The 25578-nt window shown below is 52.2% G+C and overlaps 3 gene segments (V, D, J or C); all 3 read left to right on the top strand.

The window, feature by feature from the left end:
• The window catches only part of LOC123287791 (immunoglobulin lambda variable 3-9-like), a 35515-nt gene extending 34859 nt beyond the window's left edge, over window positions 1–656 (top strand). The window contains 1 exon segment of the V gene segment in view: window positions 219–656. Coding sequence covers window positions 219–526 — 308 coding nt within the window.
• LOC106848155 (immunoglobulin lambda variable 3-19-like) overlaps window positions 1–25578 on the top strand; it is a 168917-nt gene that overhangs the window by 138416 nt on the left and 4923 nt on the right.
• On the top strand, window positions 9145–16755 carry LOC106848176 (immunoglobulin lambda constant 7-like). The segment is given in 4 exon segments: window positions 9145–9334; window positions 11534–11592; window positions 14651–14769; window positions 16268–16755. Coding segments are annotated over 4 exon segments (624 nt in total).

The raw sequence follows: 25578 nt of genomic DNA on the forward strand, positions 1-25578 counted from the left end.
CCCTGAGGGACTGCACCTGCCCAGAGGAAGGGGAGGCTACCGTCTGTTCAAAGGCTTCATCCACCAGCCGGGCTTATGGGCCACTGAGGCTGAGAGTGATGGGGGTCAGGAGACATCCTGCGTGTCCACAGAGTCCCTGGAACTTAGGCCAGGCAAGCACTGGATCTCCTGGGGTGAGACCCACAGGTTGAAACCCACTTCTTTTTTCTCTCTTGCAGGCTCTGTGGCCTCCTATGAGCTGAGACAGACATCCACAGTGTCAGTGGCCCTGGGAGAGACAGCCCGGATCACCCATGGGGGAAACAACATTGGAAGGAAAAATGCTTACTGGTACCAGCAGAAGCCAGACCAGGCCCCTGTGCTGCTCATCCATAGAGACAGCAGCCGACCGTCTCGGATCCCTGACAGATTCTCAAGCTCCAACTCTGGGAACATGGCCACCCTGACCATCAGCGGGGCCCAGGCCGAGGATGAGGCTGACTATTACTGTGCTGTAGCTGATGGCAGTGGGAGCAGCTTCCAGTGACTCACGGTGACACAGACAGAGGGTGAAGTAGGACGCAAACCTCCCTACCCTGGCTGGGCCCTCACTGTCATCTGCCTTCTGAGCTGCTGTAGGTCAAGTCTTAGGTTCAGGCGTCCTCTCTGATCCTGGCCCGGCCCCTCCATGGCTGGGAGACTCTGAGCAGGTCCTCTGTCCTCTTAGGGCCTCAGTTTATCCTGAGGAGAAATGACAGGATTGGGGGCTGTAGGCAGGTTTGTATTAGACACATAAGGTGTAGAAATTCATCATAGTCTCCAGATGTAACCAAGTGTCATGTGTGAGAGGAGAGAGATGTCTCATGTGGGCAGCCCTGCTGGAATTCCTTTTCCTGGAGTAGAACCAGCCTTGTGGAGCCCCAGGGACTGTGCTCATCTGGTTTCTTGGATGAGGCGTTCCCCACATTCTCACTGGCTGTGTGAAGCCTCCAGAGAACTGGACACCAGGCCCCTGCTGGGCCCTGGCTTCTTCAAACCCTAAGATTTTCCATATACTATGGAGGAAGTACAGACCCCACCTTGGGTTCCACCAGGGGACTTTCTCCTGGCACTGCTGCCCTCCCACTGGCCCCAAAGCCCCATCACCTGCAGCAGGCAGGTCTGACCCTATTGGGGTTGACCCCGCCTCCCTTTTGGGTTTGGATTTGATCATTGGACTCTGGGCTGCTGTCCTTGGAGCTCACCAGGTAACCCTCCAGGCTAAGCCCAGGACCTTCCCCTCAGCTCCATTTTCCTGGTTCAGGAACAAGGGGAGCATCTCTGCTGGTCGGGGCTGAGGGAGTCTGCCTGGAGGGATGTCTGATACCAGAGCATGAGTACCCTGTTCCCTGGGGTTTCTTTACTCTCAGCCTTTCTCTCTTTTCAGAAGTCCAACTAGTTTAATTGTATAACATTTGTACATACAAAAAAGTTGAAAGAATTGTGTAATGAGCTCCCACATACCCTGTACCTGGATGCAGCTCTGCTTACATTTGCCATTTGGACTTCTATCTCTCTATTCATCTAACTTTCATTGATCTATTATCTATTTACTTCTCTATACCTCCCCCACTTCAAAGATATAGACTGATTCTTACTGCTCTTCAAAGCACAAGCTCTTTATAACACTGAGAAAATTAACAATGATCTTCTCTCCAGTCTTTAGTCTTATTTCCCCAGCTTCACAACAACTTCTCCTAGAACTGAAGAATTGTTAACATACAGGATCCTCAAGATTCAAACACCAACATTTCCTTCTCTGTTCTCTCCAATCCATCTTTTCTCAGCCTGGATTCCTTGAAACCTAAGGTTATGGAAAATTTTGCAAAAGTTCCATAAGACAGGACTGTGTTCATTGTGCCCGGTAGGACCATGTTGACACGTTGGGTCCATTTGTAACCAACTGGGGATCCTTCAGATTCTGCGGCTCTGAGTTGCAGGGCCAGGAAGACATCAGCTGATGACAGTGTCGTTGACTGACTTACGTCAGTGGATGCTCCAGAACTCCATGTGTACCTGACGGGGGGGAGGTTTATCCTTGGCTCTACCACTCAGGACCTGTGTCTAGGGTGGCCCCGTACCTATCTAAAGCCTCATAGTGCCACCTGTAGAGAGGGGATGAGCAGGTCACTGCACTGGGGACCTGGAGGTCAGAGGGGACTTAGTCTGCAAAGTTTCCAAAGGTAGAGCTGGGACTTGACCAAAATGTGAACGTCACCCCAAAATGTTTACGGACTGGATACTCTAGAATCCTGGGCCAAAATTAATCACCTCCTTTTTGAACAAGAATCAGACAGGGGAATGGCCTGGGTCCCAGGATAATCCAGCATCAGCACTGTGACTCTCCAGCCACCTCCATAACAGGCCTGAGGATCACCCCAGGGACAGTGACTTCAGATCCTTTAGAAAATCACACAGACTCCTACCTCTGAGCTTTGCCACAGCCTGGCCAGCCCAGGAGCAAAGCCAGGACACAGTCTGTGGTAGAGATGGCAGGCCCAGACTATGGGACCAGCAGGTGGAGGAGAACTCACTGGGCTGAGTGTGGGGTCTACAGGGGCCACCCCTCCCCTCTCTGTGTCCCTTGGGGCCCAGCCCTTCTCTAAAACCACAATCCTCCACAAGCAGCAGCCCCTGAGTCCTGGTTGATTTGCATACCCAGCAGTTCTCTCCAGCAGGGGGATAAGAGAGGCCTGGGAGGAAACCTGCCCAGCCTCAGGCCTCAGGGAGCAGAATCAGGGCATCTCCACCATGGCCAAGATCCCTCTCCTCCTTTGCCTCCTCACTTACTGCACAGGTGCTGCACCCAGGCCCACACCTACCCCCAGCCCCGGGGCTCTGGGCCAAGCCTGGCCCTGACTCTGAGCTCAGCAGGGCACTGCCTGTGGGGGCAGGATGCTGATGATCCTGCTGCAAGATGAGGGCCGGTGAGGGTGAAATCCCTGTGCTGTGCTCACTGGCTCTGTGTGAGCCCTGAGGGGCTGCACCTGCCCAGAGGAAGGGGACGATTCCTCATTTGTTCCAAAGATCCACCCAGCAGCCAGGCCCAAGGGCCACTGGGGCTGAGTGATGGGAAGAGGCCCTCGGGCCCTTAGAGTCCCTGGAGCTCAATCCAGGCCAGGGCAGGGCGGATCTCCTGGGAGTGGGTCCTTCACCTTCTAGCCCACCTCTCCTTTTCTCTCTTGCAGGCTCCATGGCCTCCTACGAGCTGACGCAGCCAACCTCAGCATCAGTGGCTCTGGGACAGATGGCCAGGATCACCCGTGGGGGAAATAACATTGGAAATAAATACGCTTACTGGTCCCAGCATAAGCCAGGCCAGGCCCCTATGCTAGTCACCTATGACAGCAGCAAAAGGCCTTCAGGGATCCCTGACTGATTCTCAGCCTCCAACTCTAGGAACATGGTCACCCTGACCATCAGCAGGGCTGGAGCCGAGGACGAGGCTGACTATTACTGTGCCACCTACCATGCCACTGGGAGCAGTTCGCAGTAACTCGTGGTGACACAGACAGATGAGGCAGAGGGTTTGTGTGGTGGCCAGTTTGATGCACCACCAGACCCCTTCTGAAAGGAAAGGCTTATTGCCCCATCTGCTGGGAGAGCCACCAGCAGACAGCCCTGCCTTCAATGGTCAGCTCCCTTGATAAAGAGAGCCCCCTGGTGCCATGCCAAGCTCCTGCCCTGCGCAGTTAGAGTCCAAAGCCTGATGGATGTGAGATCCTGAAGGTCTGGCCCCTCAGCCCACCAGGGAGAGCCGGGAAGTGCCATCCCAGCAGCAGAGCTCCCGTGTAGTCACTCAGAATGAGCCTGGACTGCAGCTGATTCCTCCCTTGGCCATCCTGCTGCCATCCTGCCCCTGACCCATCCCTTGAACAGGGGTTGGTCCCAGCACTCTCCCTAATAAACCTCCCGCAAGCTGGCTCCCTCCCAGAGTCAGCTCTCCCTCCACCAGGAGAGTCACCTGCAGAGAGTTGTCACCCAGCCACCCGTCACCCACTTTCTCGGTTTCTGAGATATGCACCAGGAAGACTTAATCAGAACTTACTAGTAAAATCGGTTACTCCCTCACTAAGAGACCCCTTGTGTAGGATGATATATTTCAAAGACTGGGAGAAATTAAACTATCTGTAATTGTAGCGCATCTTCGCCAATACAATATCCTTTGGAAAAAAAGCCTTCATCTTATCATGTGCTTTAAGTATATTTCTCCTCAAGACTTGGGGCTGCCAATTTGAATTACTCAATCTATGGGAAAGGCCCACCGTGCAATCTAACTGACAAAGCCAGTCCTCACTGTCAAATGTACTATTCGATGTCTTCTGTTAGAAACTGTCTGACTCTGTTTGTCAGTACAACTAAACACATTAATGGATATTTTTAGAAATAATATTGAGAACATTAAAGGATGTGTTTGGTGAGATCATCAGAAATAGTCGACATTACAATGACGTAGATCTTATGTGATCATTTATCTATTTTATAATAACTTTTTTAAAACAAGGTAAGTCCCTAGACTATTTGTCATTTAATTTGCAACATACAAGGCAATAGCTACTATTGTATGCCATGTACACTTACAAATAAATGCGAGGGTGTGTTGGCTTCTAGGAATAATGAAATAAGAATGGAATATAAATCCCGCTAGTTTTGGTAGCCATCAAGATGGAGGGTTCCCTATGAATGTAGTGAGAGAGACTGGAGCACCTCTAAGGGTTTGCTGGTCTGGACCAGGATCAACTAGGCTCATGGCTGCTGGTGGAACTGTTAAAGGAGCGGTGGCTGCTACAAAGCCACCACCTGCCACGCAGGGTCTCCTCGTGATGGGAGTGTACCCCTCCCAGGTGTCAACCCAAGGCTTCGGAAAGGACCTGGAAAATAAGATTTTGTGATGCAAATGTTAACCCACCTGGTCAGGCGAGGCAGGAACTGCAGGGCGCTGGCCACGCCCACTCCAGCGCCGCCCAGCTTCCTTCGTGCTGGATCTAACACGTTTCCCGGAGTTCCAGGCACGGTCAGGACTAGAGTGAGGCAAGTAAGACATTCTCTTTGCATGCAAAATTTAAGGGAGTGCCCCAAAACTCAGTAATCAAGGTAAATAATACTTAATGCAATGTTTTTTGGAATCGAAATTCATGCAAAAGAGTTTATGGCGAATAAAATATGAAAGTCGGATCAAGTGGGATCCTTGCGTCACTCGCCTCCCCCCGGGCCGGGCCCCAGTTCCAGGGGTGAGGTGGGTGCCAAGGAAGATGCCAAACCAGAGGCTGCCCCTGCATTCCCCCTCCTGCTCCCACCCCTGAGGCCTCCCCCATCCCCCAGGCCCGCTTCTGATCTCCAGCCCTTTCTGCGCCGCAGCCTCTCTCTACTGCTGGTCTCTGCTGCCCCCTACTGGACTCTCTCCTTCGGGCTGAGCTCCAGGCCGCCGAATTGGGAGACAGAGAGGTTAAAACACTGATATTTTCCAAAGCCCCACCCTCCAGTTCCTGTCTGGCTCCACCCCATGTCCGAAAAGGCTGATCCTCCCAGGTCTCTGGCTGGTATTTTACACCAAGTTGCGGTATATCTTAGGAAAGACAGTCTCCCTCTCTGTGCCTCAGTTGCCTCATCAGTAAAAGATCCCCACCAGGTTGGTGGGTCCATGACATCTACAGAAGTAGCAGGCTTCTCTCCCCATTTGCTGGAGGAGAGCTGGGGGAGAGGGGGCTGCGCCTTCGGATCAGCAGAGAAGCTGAGGTCTTCAGGGTTCCTGGGGACCCTTCAGAGGGTCTCAAGAGCCACAGAGCCAGACCTGACTCTGAGGACTCAGAGATTCCAGAACTTTGTCATATCCCCAGATGGATACTGCATCACCCTCCGCCTCAGGTCCCCCAGGCCCCAACAATGAGACTCTTGAGATGAGATGAGAACGCTCAGCCGGCTTGAGTTTGGAATTGATGGGGAGCAGGGAGATGGGGAGACCTGGGCTTAGGAGGGAGGACTCCATGTGGCCACAGGAGGAGTCTCTGGGGCCTGTGGGATGGAGAGTGGACAGGGGACTGACCAGCAGGAGGCAGGGGCACCGTCTGACATGGAGTAGAAGTGACTGGACATGGACACAACCCTCGGCTCCAGGAGAGAAGGGCTGGGACAGGATGCTGAGGAGCCAGGGGCCCTGAGCAGAGGGTCCACTGAGTGGAAATGCTGGACACAAACATCTCTGGCCCTGCCTGAGTCCAGCCCTCAGCACATCTCGGTCAGGAAGGAGGTGAGGGCAGGCCTCGGCAGGCCAGAGCTGCAGCTGCACAGCTGGGAAAGCCCAGGCCATCCCTCAAGGGTCCCTGGGGTCCAGCCAGACCCGGATTTCCGACTGCGGCCACCACAGGAGGATGTGGTCTGTGGTGGCATCTGCCCAGAGGCTGTGGCAGGTGCAGGTACAGGTGCAGAGTCGGCGACAGGGGAGGTGAGGGCAGGCAGCTGGTGTCACAGAGTTTCGGGACAGCCCCCTTCTTCTCCCTGAGACCTGGGGCTGTCCCGGGGAAACCACAGCTTCTAGACCCTGGGCAGTATGTGAGCATCACACTCACACAGGAGTGCTGGGAGGGCGCAGCTTCAGCCTGGACCCCTGGGGTGGACCCTACTCCAGTCCCCAAGGTGCAAGGAGCCCAAGGTCAGAGGCAGAAGTGGGCCAAGCACTGAAACAGGGAGAAGCTGGACTGGGTCAGGGGCCTCCCGGGAGCTCCCTCGTACCCTGCATGACCTCTGTTAGGGTGCCCACACCCCATTCCTGTTCAGTACCTTGCCCATCTTCTAGCGCAGGGAGATGTGTGTTGTGTGATCCAGCCCTCAGCACTGGGCCTGGCCCTCACAAGTTGCCCAAGCAGATTTGCGGAGTGGAAAGATCTGGCCTGGAGTTCCTTGAAAGCTGCTATGATGAGTTTGTGCAGACCATTAAGTGGTGATCACCATCATCAACTTCATTTCTTTCTTCCTTCTCATTATCTTCATTATCAAGAACGGTGAAAGGTCTGGGATTTTTATCCTACTTGCAAGCTGAAAAGTAAGCCTGCCACAGTTTCGTGGTTGCCGACAGAAGACACAAGACTTCTGGGCCAGAGACAAAGGCCAGTTTACTACTCACAGCAACAGCAGTAGCCGGAGTATCAGCACCTTCTTGGACCTGTACTCTGAGCCACAGAGGGTGATGCAAAGAGGGCCAGGAGACATGTGCACATCCAAGTTCGAGGGCCCCAAATCTTTTAAACTGTACAGTAAGTATGTTTGGCTTCAGCAGAAGATGCTATCTCTACCTTCCAAGATGTTCACTACACAAACATCCTTGAAAATATGGTCCAAAACAAAGGATATCAGTGCCTTTGCTCGGGGGACATGCAGAAACCCTGAGATCCGTAGACGAATGTCTCCCACAATCATTGTCCATATCAGTGAAATGAAGTTCCAGGCTATTTGTCTGTCACTGTATCTCATGAAAAGGGCTGGGCTGATTTTCACCGAATGTGGCAGGAAAATTAAGGATTATCTGACTCAAATCACGGGCCAGACAACTCTTAAAGGGCCTCCCGGAAAGTCACTTTGGGAGACCCGTTTTAGAGTGAGTAAAACAGAAAACTGGGAGCCCCAGAGGGCTGCAGAGCTGGACTTGAGCGGATGTGTTAAAGATCCTGTGGCCGAAAGGGCAACTAGAAAGCAAAAGTGTGGGTCGTGGGTGTGACAGGCAAGAACTTGCAACCTGCTGCTTTGAGTTCTCCCATACACCCAGCAGTGTGACACCCCAGGGACCCATTATCAACAAGCCTGCCCTGGAGCCATGCAAAAGCCAGGCTCCTTGGCTCCATGGCATCAAGGAAGTACGTACTCTGCTTGAACATCAATTTCCTTATCTTCTAAGGCGAGACAATCTTAGCTCAGCCCGCATCCAGCCCCTTGTCAGTGCTAGATAAACAGCATCGCTCTCATCATCGTGTTATATATTATATTCCTGGGCTTCAAAAGGGACCCCATCCCCAAAGCACCTGTGCAGCCTACCCCTCCTGCGCCCCTGCCCAGCAGAACCCAAATCTTGGCTCCTTGGAAGCAAAGCACAAGCCTTCCACATGGACGGAGGCTAGAAATGCAAAAGATGAGCTCCCTCCTAGATTCTAACTCACCCCACACCCCGCACCCCACTCCAGAACACCCTTGAGCCCTGCATTCATCTTCTCTGGGCCTTAGTTCTCTCACCTGGAAAACAAGGACACTTGCCCCAAGGTCACGCCAGGAGTTGCTCTGAACCTCGAAGTAGGAGGAGGGTGGAAAAGGAACCGGCATACCCTTGACACCTGCCATGTGCCCATGTTTAGCAGGCACATGGTCTCGTTCATCCTCATGAGCTCCCTGCTGCAGAGGAGCTCTCCCCGTTCACAGATAGGGAAACTGAGGCCCAGAAGTGACCGAGGTCTGGATGGTTTTCAACATTCACGAGCTTGACGTCACTCCTTGAGTGAGGGATATACACTCACTCCCTGCAGGGCCCTTTCCTGGCTGAGAAGCTGAGTGAGAAGATGACCAGAGGAGAACTGGCCAGGCTTGGCCAAACCAGCCAAGGAAGGGCCAGGATCCACTGGCCAGAGTGGAGTGTACAGGGGCCCAGCCTGGGGGACTGGTCAGAAGAGAAGCCCCAGCCTCAGCCCCACCCTGAGGAACTCAGGCCTCAGCCACTGCTGACCCACTGGTTGCTCGACTGCCCTCCACAGCCCCTCCAGGCCCCGGGATGCTTCACAGACCCAGGGTGCCCTGAGGATAGGAGAGCAGGAGCGGCTGTGCCCCACCCAGGGCCCCAAGGGCGGGGCCAGGGGGGCCGGCTTCAGTGGGAGGGGACTGAACCTGTGATCTCAACCACAGGACAGCAGTTGGCAGATGCCCCTGAAAGAGCTCCCCAGAGGTAACAGCCATGGGCCCTGGAGGGGGCCAGGCACTGGGGCAGGGACCAGAGATGGCCCAGGCAGAAGACGGGGCCACACAGGCCAGGGCACACTGGCATGGCCACTGCCAGTAAGAGGGATGCCGGGGTGGGGGCATCTGCTGACACCCTGTCCAGGGAGCCCATGCAGCAAGTCGGCCAGAGATGCCTTTGACCCTGAGGGCAGATGAGGCCTGAGACATGCCAAGTGGTCCATGAGGCCCCAGGGAGGCAGAGCCCTGGCCCTAGGCAATGCAGGCCCCTCATGCAGCTAGGCCCAGCCATGGGTGCCCACGGCCTCCTGCCCCGAAGGCAGCACCACTGGGCAGGACCCCCAACAGGAAGCAGCCCATCCAGCCTGTGGAGACTGTGAGACAGGTAAGGGCCGGAGGAGTCACTGGAGGGAGGGAGGGGGGTGCACAGGTTCCCTTTGATGGGAGCCAGGAGTGCACAACTGAAAGGGAGCTCCGCAGTGAGGGGAGAGGGGCCAAAAGGGAGAATCAGCCCAGAGGAAGAGCCTGGGCAGGCACGGGCTTGATTTAACATGGGGACATTTTGTCTGGCGTGGACTTGTTTGCATTGATTTTCAGTTTTTAATATTGTATTAAAATATTATTTATCTTGGTGACTGAGTTTTCAGCACCCCTTAAATTCTGTACCCAAAGCCAGAGCCTCCCTTGTCTCAGCCTGGCCCTCCAGGCAGGGCAGAAACAGGGAGGAGGGGGCACGACATGCCCACCAGGCACTAATTTTCGAGACAGAATCTCCCTCTCAGTGGCCCCACAAGGCAGGACCCACAGTCATCCCCATCTTACCAATGAGGATAGAAGAGCCCAGAGAGGTGAGGCGACCTGCCCAAGGTTACACAGTATGTGGGCACTGTCCCAGGACTGTAAGAAGTCCCAGGACTGAATACTGTGACCACATCATCATGGCCTGTTTAACAAAATGGCCCCAGAGAAGGAGTGGTCTGCAAGGCCTCCAGAGAAGGGAGCAAGGGCTTGGCTTGGTCTCCTCCCAAGGACCTGGACGCCTCAGCTCTTCCTAAATGTTTACTGGGGCCAAGCCTGGCGACGCAGAGAGGGTGGGCCTGAACCATGGAGGTCATGTCCAGGCGTGGGGACAGACCCCTGGGCCATCTTAGGAGCAGAAAGCTGGGCGGGGGGCTGCCCAGTCTGGTCTTACAGATGGAGGGGAGCGGGACGGAGGCGCTCCGGACAAGGGAGCAGCCCAGGCCAACCCAGGAGTGAGGTGCGCAGGCGCGGCAGGGGGCTTCTGGCACTGGGGAGAGCAGGCGGGTGCGGACCGCAGCTGCGGATCTTGGAGCGTAGTCTTTTATCCTGGTGCCCAGAAGGAATCCTTGAGGGATTAAAGTAGGGGATTGTCAGAGTCGTATTCGTGTTTTGGAAAAATGGCTTCAGATAGGAGACTGGTGTGAGGCCAGATTAGAGGATGGAGAAGGGGCAGCCGCCAACGCCCGCGCCTCGGGGACAGGGAGGGAGGGCTGCTCACACAGCCACCAGGTACCAAGATCGCCTGTGAAACTGGCGAGTGAATTCAAAGCGACGGGACCAGGGGGTTGATGGCAGGAACGGGCACTCTCGTGAGCTGTCTGTAGAAGTCTAAAGTGTACAACCATTTCAGCAATACGCAGCAAGTCATGCAAGAAAGTGTATCTATTTAAATTGTGTGATTCCGCTTCTAGGAATTCTTCCTGAGGAGGAAAAGTAATAAAGATGTAACCAAAAGTTTACAAATAAGAATGACTAGGTCAACAATATTAACGATGGGAGAAAACTGGAAATAACCTAAATATCCAGCAGAAAAGGTGTGACTAAATACTGTATGGAGCATCCATCATAAAGAATCTTACACAAACATCCAAAATTATGTTTCTGAGATTGAGTTTTTAACGTGTGTGTGCATTTGCAAAAGCCTGTCCGAAAATGGAGAAAAATGTCAATGATGTGTCTCTGGCTGGGGTGGTTTCACCTAATTTTAATTTTTGCTTTATACTTTTCTGTAGTTGTGAAAATGTTCACAAGAAGATATATTTTATTTTTATCTTCTAAAATGATTTTTAATATAAGAATATCATGTACTTGTAAAAGAAAAAGATTAGAGATGGAAGTATATAAAGTAAAAATCGAGTGTTTCCGCTTACCGATCCATCACGTCTTACCCTAAAACCCATTCTCTAGAGTTGACCACTGTCGGATTGGTCTATGCATTTCCAGCCCTTTGCCTGTGTGTGGATGTCCCTGAAAACACACACATCTAGCTTGTGTTGGGATTGTATTTTTCAAAAATGGAATTATACTCTGTATATTATCCTGCAGCTAGCTTTTAAACAATCTGTTATTGACATTTTCTATTATCAGTCCGTATGTCTTGTAATGGCTTTGTAAGATTTCAAAGTTTGGATGAACCAGAATATATTTAAGCATTCCCCTATTAATGGACCTTTAGGTTGTTGCCATGTAAAAATATAAATTACAAGCGATACTGCAATGGAAATCCCCACGTGTGTACATATGTTGTATTTGCATGTAAAAGTGCACTTATGTATTTCCATAGGATACACGCCTCAAAGTGGAATTGCTGGATCACAGAACGTGCTTTTGGAGTTTCCATAGGTAGTATCCAGGTGCTCTCCCAAACGACTATTCCAATTTGATATTCACTACAGTGAATGACAGTGCCTGTTTTTCTACATCTTTGCCAATAATGTGATATCGTTGATTTGGTTTTTCTTTTGCCCATCTGATGAGCAAAAATGAGAGTATGTTTGTTGTTTAATTGTTTATTTGATCATTGATGAAACTTATTTTCTTTTCATATTTTTATGGACTGATTTTATTTCTTCTGTCAATTTACTGGTCATCATCTTGCCTGTTTTTCCATTCAGTTGAATATTTTGCTGTAGTCTGTTTGATGCTTTTGTTTATGGGGTCTTTCACCATAGGCCGTTTTTAATTTTTATGTGTCAGTTCAGTTTGGTTTAACTTTTTCTTTATGGTTTCTGCCATCTGTGCCATGCATAGGAGAGGCATCTTTATTTCAATATTATAAGATCCTTTTTCTATTCTGTTTTGGTACTGTAATTATTTTGGTGTTTGTTTTTACTTCACCCAGAGTTTATTTTTGCGTAGGTAAGAATGTAACCTTATTTATTTTCCAAATGGAAAGCCAGTTGTCACATATTTGTTGACTATAAATGCAATTTTTATCAAATACTAAATTATTGATTTATCACTATCTGTCTGTGATTCTATTTGTCTGTGATCTATTCCCACATCCGTTATACCCTGTTTTAATTATTTTAGCTTTACGGTATGTTTGCTATCTGGTAGGAGAAGCACCCGTCGTTATTATTCTTTTTCAAAATATTCGAGACTATCCTCCATCATTATTCTTACTGTTGAACTTTAGAATCAGTTCACCAATTTTCAAAATTCATTTTTTTGGTGTTGTGTTTGTGATTTCATAGACTATATCGATTAATTTGAGAAGAATTGACATCTTTACAGTGCTCATCATTTTTATCTGGGAACATGATCTTCTCCTCAGTCACTCACTTTTTTATCATGTCCGTTAGTCAAGTTGCTTTCTATTTTATTCAGGCAAATCTTGCATATTTTGTGTTAAGTTTATTCCCAAGGTTTTTAACATAATTTTTAGTGAAGTTGTAAATTTTCCCCCAATTTCATGTCCTAAATGGTCACTGCTTGTGTAGAAGGGTAGCCAATTGAATTTTGTGTGTCTGTCTTGTATTCAGTCACTTTATTTAACTCTTTTATTAGTTCTGATTAGCTGATTGTCTTGGGTTTTTTTAAGTAGATTGTCACATAGTCTGCCGAGAACAGTTCTCTCTCTTTTTTTCCTGGTACCTATACCTTTTTCCTTCATCTCGTTTTATTGGCTAGAATCCATAGGCTTTGTTGACTGATAAAAGTGAGAGTGGACAACCTGGCCTTTCAGAGGGTTTTGCCTTTCAAAGGGAAAGTGCTATAAGTTTTGGGAGATACTCTTTTTGGAATTGAGGAAGTTTCCTTAGATAATTAACTTAAGAAAAGACTGAATGTTTGCTTTCTTTAAATCAGAAACAAGCGTTGAATTTATATTAGTATTATATTAAATTTTGTTTCAAAAATCTTATGTGCACATTTTCAATACAACCCTGACCAGTCCTGCTGCTGAGGTGAGAAATGCTGGCCCCAGTGCAATGGGTTATCTTCCAATTTTGATAAACCCTACGTGGGGGTAAAATCAGATTTGGCAAAGCCCGGGGATTCTTGCCATCATAAACTCTTAGAGTGCGACTTGGGTGTTTCTTTTTTCTTTTTCTAAGTATTTTGATGATATTTTTGTGTTATGCTAGGATGTGTAGGACACAGAGGGCTATTCCATGAGAGGAAAGCATTCTGGGATGACTCCAGGCCTCTGGCTTGGAGAGAGTCCTGCTGCAGTGGGGACAATGCAGGAGAGCAAGTTTGCAAGGAGATGTGAGGTGTTTCAATGGGCCGTGTTGAGTCTGAGGTGCCTATAAAGCAGTTAAGCAGAGCTGTGTTTAGGAGGCAGAATGTATGTGGATCTAGAGCCAAAAAGAGAGGTCATGGCTGGAAATAGGGATGGGAGGCCCTGGGCAGTCATCGGAGTGCACGGTGTGGGTCAAAGGCAGAAATAGTGGCAGAGTACAGGAAGAGCAGGATTCAGGAGGCAGTCTGGGGTTCAACAGCCATGCAAGGGAGGGGGCAGTGGGCGACCTCAGGCGTCCAGGGGAGGACAGTCACCAGAAAGACGGGCCTCTTGCAGAGATGTCAGGAGGGACCTCAACCTTGACAAGGATGAGGACTTTGTTGGCCTTGATCTGAGAGGTTTCAGAGAAAGTTGGAGGTGAGAGCTAGAGGGGCCCACTCCACGTCCCAGCATGTGAAACAGTGTCTGGCACAGATAGGTGCTTGGGAGCCATTGTTCGATGCATGGACGGGTGATGGATGGATGGATAGATGATGAATAGATGGATGGATGGATGGATAGGTAGATAACAGATGGACGGATGGATCGACAGATGATGGATGATGGATAGATGGTTGACTGGATAGATGATGGCTGGCTGGATGGATTGATGGATAGACAGAAAGATGGCGATCTGAGAGATCAGAGAAGGCTTCATGAAAGAGGTAGAATTAAATTGTGTCTCCATGTCTGGAGACAGAGGAAGAGGGGTCTCCATGTGGAAGCACTGTGAGTCAGGAATAACTCGGTATCCATGGGCCCAAGGAGGAAGCCCACCTGGCTGGACCGTGGGAAATTGTGGGGGAGGAACACTCAGAGGCCCTAAAATGAGGCCAGCAGAGGTCAGGCAGATCTGAGACAGCTCAGGACTCACTCTGCCACACCACCTGAGGGGACAAAGCACTCAAGGATTTGCTGAGCACCTGTTGTCTGCAGCATCACCATAAGCACTAAGGATTCCATAGTGACCAGGATGGCCTTGGAAAAGGAGGACACACACTGGGTGACTCCAAGTCGTGGCTGGCTCTTGCCTCAGACAGGGGGCTGAGCATGGAGTTGTCTCAGGGCCATGAGCCCACCCAGGGATGTCCCAGCCTCTAGGGGGTCGGCTGCCCACCTGCTGGCCCCAGGATGAAGCCCCGCCCACTGCAGCCCTGTGCCCGTCACGCCCAGCAGGTTCCGGCTTCAGCCCAGCCCCAGAGGAGCAGGCCCCAGGTGCTGGCCCGGCGGGTTTTGGTCTGAGACTCAGTCACCGTGGTATATCTTCGGCGGCGGGACCCACCTCAGCGTCCTGGGTAAGTGGCTTCACCACCTTTCCCAACCTGTCCCAACCCTCTGTTGTCTTGGGAAAGTCATTTTTCTTTGTCTGGGGGCCGCTTCTCCTCTGCTCTCCCAGCCTTTGGGATTGACCCCCAACTTTCTCCGTGGGGCTTGAGGGAGGCGGGTTAGTCTTGGGGTAACCGACAAGAAGGACTCCAACGGCGGGAGCAGCCACCTCCGGAGTCTGACAGTCAGATGCAGTGGATCCCCGGGGCCTGGGCTGGGGGTTTGGCCCAGGAATGGGGGCCTCTTCCCTCTTCTAGGGCAGTCACCAGAGGCTGATTCTGATAAGGGGCACTGGGGCAGCCTTGGAGACAGTCCCTGAATCCCAGGGTCTGGGCTGAGGGCTCGATGCCCATCCAGGGTGGGAAGGCCACTCAGGAGGCTGGGAACAAGTCTGGGACTCTAGTCTCCAGGGTCACAGAGGGGCAGCCCAAGGGGAGGGCAGAGACAGAGGTCCAGGTCCCTCTAGGCTGAAACTCTCAGGGCCTCTGCTGGGCCATGAGGACACAGGGACACAGAGCCATGGGTGAGACAGGCGAGGGGACTGGAAGCCTGGTGCTCCCAGGATGGTGGTGAAAATGGAGTGAGCCCCATGGGGCAGAGGCTCATCCGACCCTGGGTCCCCATAACCCAGGCCTCAGGGTCTCACCTGTCCAAGGGTCAGACTCGCACCTCCCTCAGAAGGAACGTTGGACTCAGGAGATGACAAACAGGGGAGTAAATGGGGGGCTCAGAGCTATGTGGCTGCCTCGTAAAATCAGGAGACCTCAGAAGTGCTGGGTGGCTGTGGGGGCTACTGTGCCTGTCCTTTGGAGGAAGCGGCCCCAAGGACTCAGCCAGTTGAAGGGGCCTGCAGTCATGGCCCTAGGATCAGGGACAGCGGTAGAGCCGCAGAGGAGCCCTGGGGCTTTGGCTGGGAGGACCCAGCCCTTACTGGGAGAGCTGAGGCCCGGCTGAGGAAGAGCCGAGCACCCGAGGGGAGAGGAGGCTCCAGGCCCCACTGTGCGCCAGGCTCAGGCTGGGACCTGCTCACAGGCTGTCAGGATTGTCCTGGCAGGCTGGGTGGAGAGCCCAGTTCACAGAGGAGCCGCCCGGGGTTCCAGAAGAATGAGAGAGGTGGGCCTGGTGCTGGGCTGAGAGCTCAGGAGGTTGGGGCCGGGTTCCAGACTCAGACTCCAGACCAGGAGGAGGGAGGACAGCCTGCCCTGCTTACACGTGGGGAGACCTAGGCTGCAGATGGAGCGCGTGACCAGGTCCCCTGGGAGAGGGGACTTGGAAGGGCTTCTGGGAGGGCAGGGGGCTGTGTGCTGTCAGGGGCTGAGTGGAAAGGGAAGGAAGGAAAGAAAGGAGGGTCCCCTGGGTGAACAGGCACAGCCACCATGGGAAAAGTCATGACTCTGTAGAGCGGGGGTACCGCCCATCACCCCGACTCTTCTGCTGCATCTTACAGCCCCTCCTCTGTCCACACAGGTGGCCCCACGTCTGCACCCTCGGTCTCTCTCTTCCCGCCCTCCTCTGAGGAGCTCAGCGCCAACAAGGCCACAGTGGTGTGTCTCATCAGTGACTTCTCCCCCAGCGACTTGACGGTGACCTGGAAGGTAAATGGCGCCGCCATCAGCCAGGGCGTCCAGACCACCAAGCCCTCGAAACAGAGCAATGGCAAGTACGCAGCTAGCAGCTACCTGACGCTGACCCCCGCCCAGTGGAAATCGTACAGCAGCGTCAGCTGCCAGGTCACGCACCAAGGGAAAACCGTGGAGAAGAAACTGTCCCCCTCAGAGTGTTCTTAGGTCCCTGAGCCCCGCCACTCATGGGACCCCTCCAGGACAATCAGGAAGGGCCTTCCCCACCCAGACACCCCTTCCCAGCTCTCCACTGTACCCCTGAGACCCCACCCAGCATCAACTCAGCCCAGGCAGGTCTCACACCCTCCTCAATAAAGACCTAATCATTTATCATCTGACGTCTCTGATGTGCATTCTATGTCTGGCTGTGTATAAGATTCTGAGTATAAGAATCAACCATAAAAAGCAGGGACAGTTAAGAAGTAAGATCTTGTTTCCCATCATTCCCCACTCAACACCCCAGAGACCAGGTGAGCTCTGTGTGGCAGTGGGAGTCATGCCCCAGAGCAGGAAGTTGTCCTTGGTGCCAGCCTCTGGGATGCAGTCATTGCCCCTCTGGGAAGGGAGCAGGGCCAAGTGAGAGGGGAAGCGGACGGCCCTGAGGGGGACCAGGGAGAAATGAGGAGGGTCTCAAGAGGGCAGCAGTGGGCTAGAGGCAGCAATATAGGGGAAGGAGACCCCTCAGTGAGACCCTGCTCTTTAGGAACAGAGGTTAAATTTCCCTGTTCCATCAAGGGACCCAGTGGGAGAGCAATTACCAGATGAGGGGTTTCTGGGTGGCTTATCATCAAGGAGCCGTGGAAAGGTTTGAACAATGCATCACATGAGTACATTTCTCAAAGTTTCACAATGCACGTTGGCTATGTGAAGACACTGATAAGTCCTGCAGCAGAGACACAGTGTAATATCACATAGGTTGACAATTCCCCAACCTTTTGGATTCTCCTACCAACTTAGGCGGCCCTGGAACACTCTTCAAGTCAGTAGTGCTCACAGTAGTGGTCACTGGTGCTTGGAAATGGGTTGAGGCCGAGGCACAAGGAAGCTCAGTTCGTGTTCTGAAGGGTCTGAGTCACAGTCAGGGCAAGGGGACCCAGGAGGGGGCTGGGACCTCAACCGTGGGGAGTCTCAACCTCTGAAGTGGGGTCAGAGTTAGGTTAGGGTGTCTTAGGGATGGAGCAGGTGATGTCAGCTGGCTGGAGCAGGACCGAGGAGACCTGGCTCAGTGAGAAAGGGCACTGTATGGGCACAGGAAAGGCATCCAGTCATATCTGAGAGAGAGTACCAGCTGGAATTCAGCATTAGAGTGAGGGCAAGTCAGACTAGTTCAGGGCAGGGTGAGTGTGGCCTGGGGGCTACAGCAGGTCTGACTTCCACAGCAACTCAGCGCCCCCAGATCCTCTGGGGCCACAGGGAGCTCTGGGCCACAATGTGGCAGAGGACAGGGGCCCCCTTGGAGCTTAATCTCATCCACCTCTGCCCCAAATCAAAGCCTAAGAAGGGGGAGGAAGTTAGGGGGTCCTAGTGTCCCACAGCATCTCCCTGACCCCATTTCATGGATCCGAATGCTGAGGTCCAAATGGGAGAGAGGACCACCCAAGTCTCCCTCATCTCAGTCGCCCTGCTGGGAGATGGCCAGGATCCTCCCGCCCCTGGTGCTGCCCCCACATTCATCTCCTTTTTATTTTCTTGTGAGTTTTTATTAAGGAAAAATGAAAACAAAAATAAAGAGACAGGGAAATAATACCCCCATGTTCCTAGCAACCAGGTCCTAAAAAAATCAATTCACTGATGATGCTGACCCACTCACAACAGAATAACTCCTCCTCCATGCAATAGTTTGACAGAGATTCTAGATATCTTTTCATCTGTAAATATTTTAGTTGTTTATCAGAAAATAAAGACCTAAAAAGTAACTAAAATTTCATTATCCAACCTAAGCAGAAATTATGAGTAAATCATTAACATCTGAAAAGAGTTGGTCATCAGATGCCTCATAGATGTTGTAAGTGTATTTACTTGGCTGTATTTTAGGAGCTCTCGTTATTTGGGGGTTTTCAGTTGATTTATATGAGGATTGAATGAGGTTTGACATTGCGATTGGTCCATGTGTCTTTAGGCCTGTTGGGTCTGTCGTAACTCCCAAATCCCTCTCGATTTCCTTGCAAGGAAGTGGCTGCAGAGGCTGAGCTGATGGTCCAGGGATCTCCCAGGGTCAGGACGCAGCTCCAGGCCTCCCTGAGCTGTAACTGAGCGGCTCTCTCTGCTGTGTGTTCCTGCAAAGTGCTTCTGGCATCAGGCTTCACAAGGTTCAGGTGGGATTTGGCAGAATTGCCTCCCAGGACACTTGGCTACTTTGCGTCACAGGACTCCTGTTCAGTCAACCTCCTTTGAGTGGCATTAGCTGCTTGGATGGTCCATCAAATGTGAAGGAATGCAACGTGGTGATACTTCAGGTCTGTGCCCCTTCCCTGGTGAGGGCTGCGCTGTGTCCATGGAGGGTCTGCCCTCAGCTGCTCCTTAATCACCCCATGTGTCTTGCATATCTAAGTTTAAAGGAAGAAATGGAGACTCTTCCCATTGTTCACCGCTTTACAGTATGGTGATCTGGACCCTGCCATCCTCCCACGGTGAAGAATCACTGTTTAGTGTCGTGGTGACTCTGGGATGTGAACGAATCTGCTTGTGTGAATTCACTGCGTTATCCTCTGCTGATGATGGCAGTGAGGCTGCCAGTGATGCACATTGGTCTGCTGGGAGCCTCTTCACGTGGCTCCTGGGGGCCCTGATGTGCTCGCAGGGACCTCTATGGCTCCTGCTTTCTGAGTGACATGTTCGAGCTCATCTTGTGCAGTTCCTGCCCCAGGGCTGAAATTGGCCCTTAATTCTGGTTCCTCTTAGTGGCAGGTGGGATTTAGGGTCATGGTTAGGATGTTACTCATGTCGCCCTTTGGATGAGGCAGAGCAGCAATCCCACCAGCAGACCCTCCCCAACATAAGACCAGATTGAGGGGCGGCAGGGATGCTCCCAAGGTCACCCTGGAGGTTACGCTGGCATTTCCTATAGGACCAGCCCAGACTTCACTCAGGACAGCCCCAGATTAGGATACCCCCAGGGAAGACGAGGCTGAGCCACTGAAGTTATGGCTGTGCACATAGGAAGTTTCCAGTGGCCACTGAACGCAGGCCACTCTGCCTCTCCTTGAAAGGTGGGGTGCAGGGGTAGGAGTCACATCAAGGAATTAGGATCATCTCAACATCCATAGAAGAGATGTCCTGTCCATTTCCTGGAACCTCACTCATAGTACACAAATGCCCTCCACAAACGCATTCCAGTTCCCAGGGCACTGTGAGTAAGAGCAGCAGACTAGACACCAACTTCCTTTTGGAGAATTGCTTCCAAGGATCCTGTTGCTTGGGGTCAGCTGCACTGTTATCTGCTGGCAGGGGGTGGGGGGGACCGATTGGCCCCCCTGCTGAGCAGATGCCAGCCTGGGGCACTGGGCCTGACTTCCTCCAACGCAGCTGCAGATAGGGGGCTAGGAGGTGGGGCAGGGGCCTCCCAGGGAGGGGTTTTTGTATGAGCCTGTGTCACAGTGTTCATAGTTCACTGGAGGTACCCATCTGACCGTCCTAGGTGAGTCTCTTCCTCCCCCCAGTTCCCTGCTCTCCTCAAAGTTTAGGCAGTTTTCCACTGTTTTTGCTCATCTCTGTGTCTTCTCTAAGGCTACAGTCAATCTTTCACCCAGGATCCCAGGCCCTGGGACCCTTCCTCTTCCTCATACTTGCCTCAGCTGGTCACCAACAGCCCTTCTTCTCTGACCCCAGAGGCAGGAGAATGGGCAGGATGACATATAGAGACTTGTCTGTCTGTCTGCCAGGGTCGTGCTGGCTCCCAAGATGTGCTCTGTTCTGTCCTCCCCTCTCTGGGCTCCTGTTGGACCAACTTTGTCTCTGGGGGTCACTAGGAACCCCTGGCTCAAGGGGAAGTGGGAACAAGGCTACTGAGGGGGTGACCACAGGGAGAGTTTAGAGGGACCTGAACCCTCAGGTCCCTAGCTGGGGACACACAGGTCAGAGTTTCAGGGAAGGTCTTTGGGGCTGTGGGACTCAGGATTCAGGGGCAGGACTGTTGCAAGAGGTAAAGGGGTTCCTCCAGGCCTTGGGGGGGCCGCCATGGACAGAGCCCTGAGCTAGCCTGGGACTCAGGGAACCCTGCTGGAGGGAGGATGGAGGGGGGTGAGGTGCTGGCCGCCAAGAGGTAGGCTAAGGAGAACGGCAGGACAGGGCAGAAGGGATGGTGGACTTCTGGGTCTCTGCAGGACACACTTCCTTGCATGAAGAAAGACAGAACCTATGGCATGAAATCCCCAGTGATAGGTCCAATTTGCCAGGGGGGAACAAGAGAGACCCAAGGACAGGAGACAGACTCTATGAGTAGCAAAGATCCTACCCCATGAGAGGGTCCAGAAGAGACAGATTTGGATAAAAACAGATCCCCTTAGGGCAAAGGCCCCGAAATGTCCAGAGCAGATATGTCAGGTGAGAACTGTCCCCAGAGTGACCCCGCAGAGGTCAGAGAGCTCACGTAATCCTGTCGGGGGACAGACAGGCAGACAGTCCCAGGCAGACCCATCAAATGTCAGGAGGAGAAAGGGAAGGAGGATGAGGGTCAGACTTCTGTGTGGGAAGTCAGAGCCTCAGGGGGTCTCAGGACAGGTGACGACAGATGTCCAGGCTCAGGGCTTTCCAGCACAGACGAGGAGCTGTTCGAGGACACCTGACCCACCCCCCCAGCATGGACCCTTGGACTCACAGTGGTCTCTGAAGTAGGGGCCCTGACCTGGGCCTGGAGACCCCATGCCCACCTCACAAACTGAGGTCAGAAGTTCTCACTAAGGACACTGAGCCAATGGCCACCTGTCTGTCTCCTAACCCACAGGTCAGCCCACGTCTGCACCCTCAGTCACTCTGTTCCCACCCTCCTCTGAGGAGCTCAGCACCAACAAGGCCGCAGTGGTGTGTCTCATCATTGACTTCTACCCCAGCGACTTGATGGTGAGCTGGAAGGGAAATGACGTCACCATCACCCAGGGCATCCAGACCACCAAGCCCTCGAAATAGAGCAACAACAAGTACACGGCCAGCAGCTACCTGACGCTGACCCCTGCCCAGTGGAAATCTTACAGCAGCGTTAGCTGCCAGGTCTCATACGAAGGGAGCACCGTGGAGAAGAAAGTGTCCCCCTCAGAGGGTCCTTAGGTCCCTGAGCCTCCCCTATCCTTGGGGGCCTTCCTCATCCAGACACCCCTTTTCCCACCTCTCCACTGTAGCCCTGAGACACTGCCCAGCATCAACTCACAACAGGCAGGCCTCGCACCTTCCCAGTTTCTACTACTCCCCAGTAAAGACCTAATCTTTTATCCTCCAACACTCTGATGAGCATTCTGGGTCGGGCCCTGTCTCTGGGTTAAAGAGTCAGTAACTAAGGGATGGGATAATTAAAACACGGGCTTCCATCAACCCGCCGTCCCCACAACCAACCCCTCAAGGGACCAGGTAGGGCAGCAATATGGGGGAAGGAGACCCATGAGCGAGGCCCTGGTCTTTAGGAGCAGAGGCTGAACTTCCCTGTTCCCTCAAGGGACCTGCTGGGAGAGGGATTAGCAGGTGAGAGGTCCATGGTTGGCCCATCACCAAGGAGCCATAGAAAGGTTTGAACAATGCATCACATGTGTACATTTCTCAACTTTTCACGATGTATGTTGGCTAAGTGAAGACACTGACAAGTCCTGCAGCAGAGACACAGTTCAATATCCTATAGCCTGACAATTCCCCAACCTTGTAGACTCTCTCTGCCAGCTCAGGGCACCCTGGAACACTCTTCAAGATAGTGATGTTCATAGTCACTGGTGCTGGGAAATGGGATGAGGCTGAGGCACAGGGAAGCTCCGTTTATGTTCTGATGGGCCTAGATCAAAGTCAGGCCAAAGGGATGCAAGCAGGGGCTGGGACCTCAATCAAAACTCTTAATGTCTGGGGCTGGTCAGTGGCGTACTGGTTAAGTTTGGGTGCTCCACTTCAGTGGTCTGGGGTTTGCGGGTTCAGATCCCGGGCGCAGACCTACACACCACTCATCAAGCCACATACAAGATAGAGGAAGACTGGCACAGATGTCAGCTCAGGAACAACCTTCCTCAAGGAAAAAAAGAGTAAGATTGGCAACAGATGTTAGCTCAGGGCCAATCTTCCTCACTAAAAAAAAGATGAAGAAAGAAAGAAAGTCCTGATGTCTGAAGTCATTTCAGGGAGAGTTACTTTAGGGTGGAAAATGGATGGAGCAGGTGGTGTCAGCCTGCTTGAGGAGGACACGGGAAAACTGGGTCAATGAAAAGGGCACAGTCCCAGGCACAGAAAGCAGATCCAGTGAGATCTGAGGCTGAGGGTGTCCGCTGGACTCGGGAGTGGAGTGAGGGCAGTCAGACTAGCTCAGGACAGGGTGAGTGTGGCCTGGGGGCCACAGCAGGTCTGACTTCCATGGACTCAGCGCCCCCAGACCTCCCTGCCTAAGGCGCTCCTCTCCCACCCCTTCCTCTGGCTCAGCCCTGAGTGCGCCTGCAGCCTGGTGCCAGAGACACACTGCCTCCCAGGTCCCTGACAGCAGACAAAGCTGGCCTCACAGAGGTGCAGGCCCTGCCGCCTCTGTCAGCCGACATGTCCTTGGGCCTCTCGGGGCCTCCTTTCCGTGCCTCCAGCTCATCAGGGACACAGAGCAAACTTCCCCACAGCTGCTTGGGGTTAGGACAGCCCAGAGGCAGAACCTGCAAGGACAGGGGGCTCTGGAGACACAATGGGGCAGAGGTCAGGGCCCCCTTGAAGCATGATGCCAGGCATCTCTGTCCCAAAGCACAACCTCTGATCTAGATGGAAGCCTGGGTATCCTATGTCCTCTTGCCCCTGTGACCCCATCCATGGATCTGAATGTTGAGGCCCCTGTGGGGAGGGAACCACCCAGGTCTGCCTCATCTCACCGGCTCTGCTGGGTAGAATGCGGGTTCCCCCCACTCCTTGCTGCCTTGCCAAGTCTAGTCTCCCATTCACTTTCTTGAAAGTTTTTATCGTGGAAAACTTTGAACACAAAAATAAGGAGGCAGGTGAATAAAAATGACCCCCATGTTCTCATCAGCCAACCCCTCTAAATAATCAGTTCACTGGTGATGCTGACCCACCCACAACAGAGTGACTCCTCCTTTATGCAGTATTTTGGAGCAAATTCCAGATATCAGATCTGTCCATCTGTAAATTTTCCATTAGTGTTCTGAAAGATAAGGACCTGGAAAAGAACTACGATATCATTAACCTAAATAGGAGTTATGAATAACTCATTAATATCAAATAATAGTCAGTTGTCATCAAATGTCTCATAATTGTTGCAAGTGAATTTACCTAGTTCTATTTTTGGTGTCGTTATTTTGTGGTTTTTTGTTTTGTCTATACGAGGATTGATTAAGATCTGACGTTGTGATTGGTGGACATGTCTTTAGGCCTCTTGGCTCTGTCAGTATCTCCAAGATTGCCCTGGATTTTCCGTGCAAGGGAGTGGCTGCAGGGGCTGAGCTGCTGGTCCTGGGATCTCCCAGGGTCGGGAGGCAGCTCACTCCTTCCTGGCCTGTAACTAAGCAGTTCTCTCTGCTTTGTGTTCCCGTAAAGTGGTTCCGAGCTAGGAAAGCATTAAGAGAGTTCAGGTGTGACATTTTGGGAAGACCTCTTCCTAGGACTCTTGGCTACTTCCATCCAAGGTGCCCTGGCGGAGTCCCCACTCACTTAGTGAAGTTCTCGTCCTGTGATGCTCAAATGCCAGGTCCAGCCAATGGGATGGAATGCCAGGTGCCATATTTCCGCTCTGTTCTCCTTCCTCTTCTGAAGGTTACAATTTTTCCACAAAGGGAGCCCCTCCAGATGCTCTTTCCTCTCCCAGGAGTATGTTTCATATTGTAGTAAGTATATATAAATGTTTGGTCTTTCCTTTACTGGAGCAGTTTACAAAATGATGACTTGGTCCCTGCCATGTTCTGAAAGTGAACAATTAATATGTAATGCCGTGGTGAACTCTACCATGTAAGTGTATGTGATGTGTTTGAACCTACTATGGTTATAGTTTCTTCATGATGACAGTGCCCCACCTTTGCCACTGGTGGCCCCAGGATCATCTGGAGTTGGCCCGGTAGACCTCAATGACTTCCTGTTGTTACAGTAAGTTCTAGGCCCATCTTGTGCCTTTCCCATCTCAGGCCTGGAATAGGCCATTTACCCCCAGGAGCCTGGTTCTGTTGAGTGGGAGGTGATATTTAGGGACCACAGTCGAGGGTCTAGCTCACACCTCCCTTTTGAATAATACACTCCAAGACACAATCAAAAATCAGATGAGAACCTTTAGGGGGACAGGGTTACTGAAAGGGCTCCCTGGAGATGAGGGTGCTGTTTCCTACAGGAACCAGCCCAGGCCTTCCTGGAGATGCCCATCCCCATCGAGGATAACCTCAGGGGATTGAGATGAGACCCCCCTGGAGTCCCAGTCGGGGTCATATTGAAGACTCTCATGGTCAGTCCCTTTCAGGGCAACCTGACTTCCGATGGGGGGATCGGGGACACCTGAGAGTGCCCCCCTGCCCTCACCCTGTGGTCTCATTAATGGATCAGGGTTCCTCAACCCAATGTGGAAGAGAAGCCCTGTTCTATTCCAGGGAACTTCACTCCTTCTGGAAATGAATGCCCTCCTATAAACTCATTTCCATTTATGTGTGACAGTCAGTGGGAACACGATATCCAACATGCCAGCTTCTTTGGGAGCCTGCCTCTCTGAGGATCCTGCTGCTTGGCACAGGGGTCACCTGTCCTGTAATGTGCTGGGCGTGGGCAAGGCAGGCATATGGGGCCCCTGCTGAGCAGACACCAGCCAGGGGCAGTGGCCCAACTTCCTCCATCACAGCTGTAGGTGGGGAGCCGGGGTGGGGCAGGGGCCTCCCAAGAAGGGGTTTTTGCACGAGCCTGTGTCACTGTGTCCTGTGCTCAGCTGAGGGACCCAGCTGATAGTCCTAGGTGAGTCTCTTCTTCCCACCATTTTCCTGCTCTCCACAAGGTTTGGTCAATTTTCTG

Source organism: Equus asinus, chromosome 8 (assembly GCF_041296235.1).
Source record: "Equus asinus isolate D_3611 breed Donkey chromosome 8, EquAss-T2T_v2, whole genome shotgun sequence".
Lineage (NCBI taxonomy): Eukaryota > Metazoa > Chordata > Mammalia > Perissodactyla > Equidae > Equus > Equus asinus.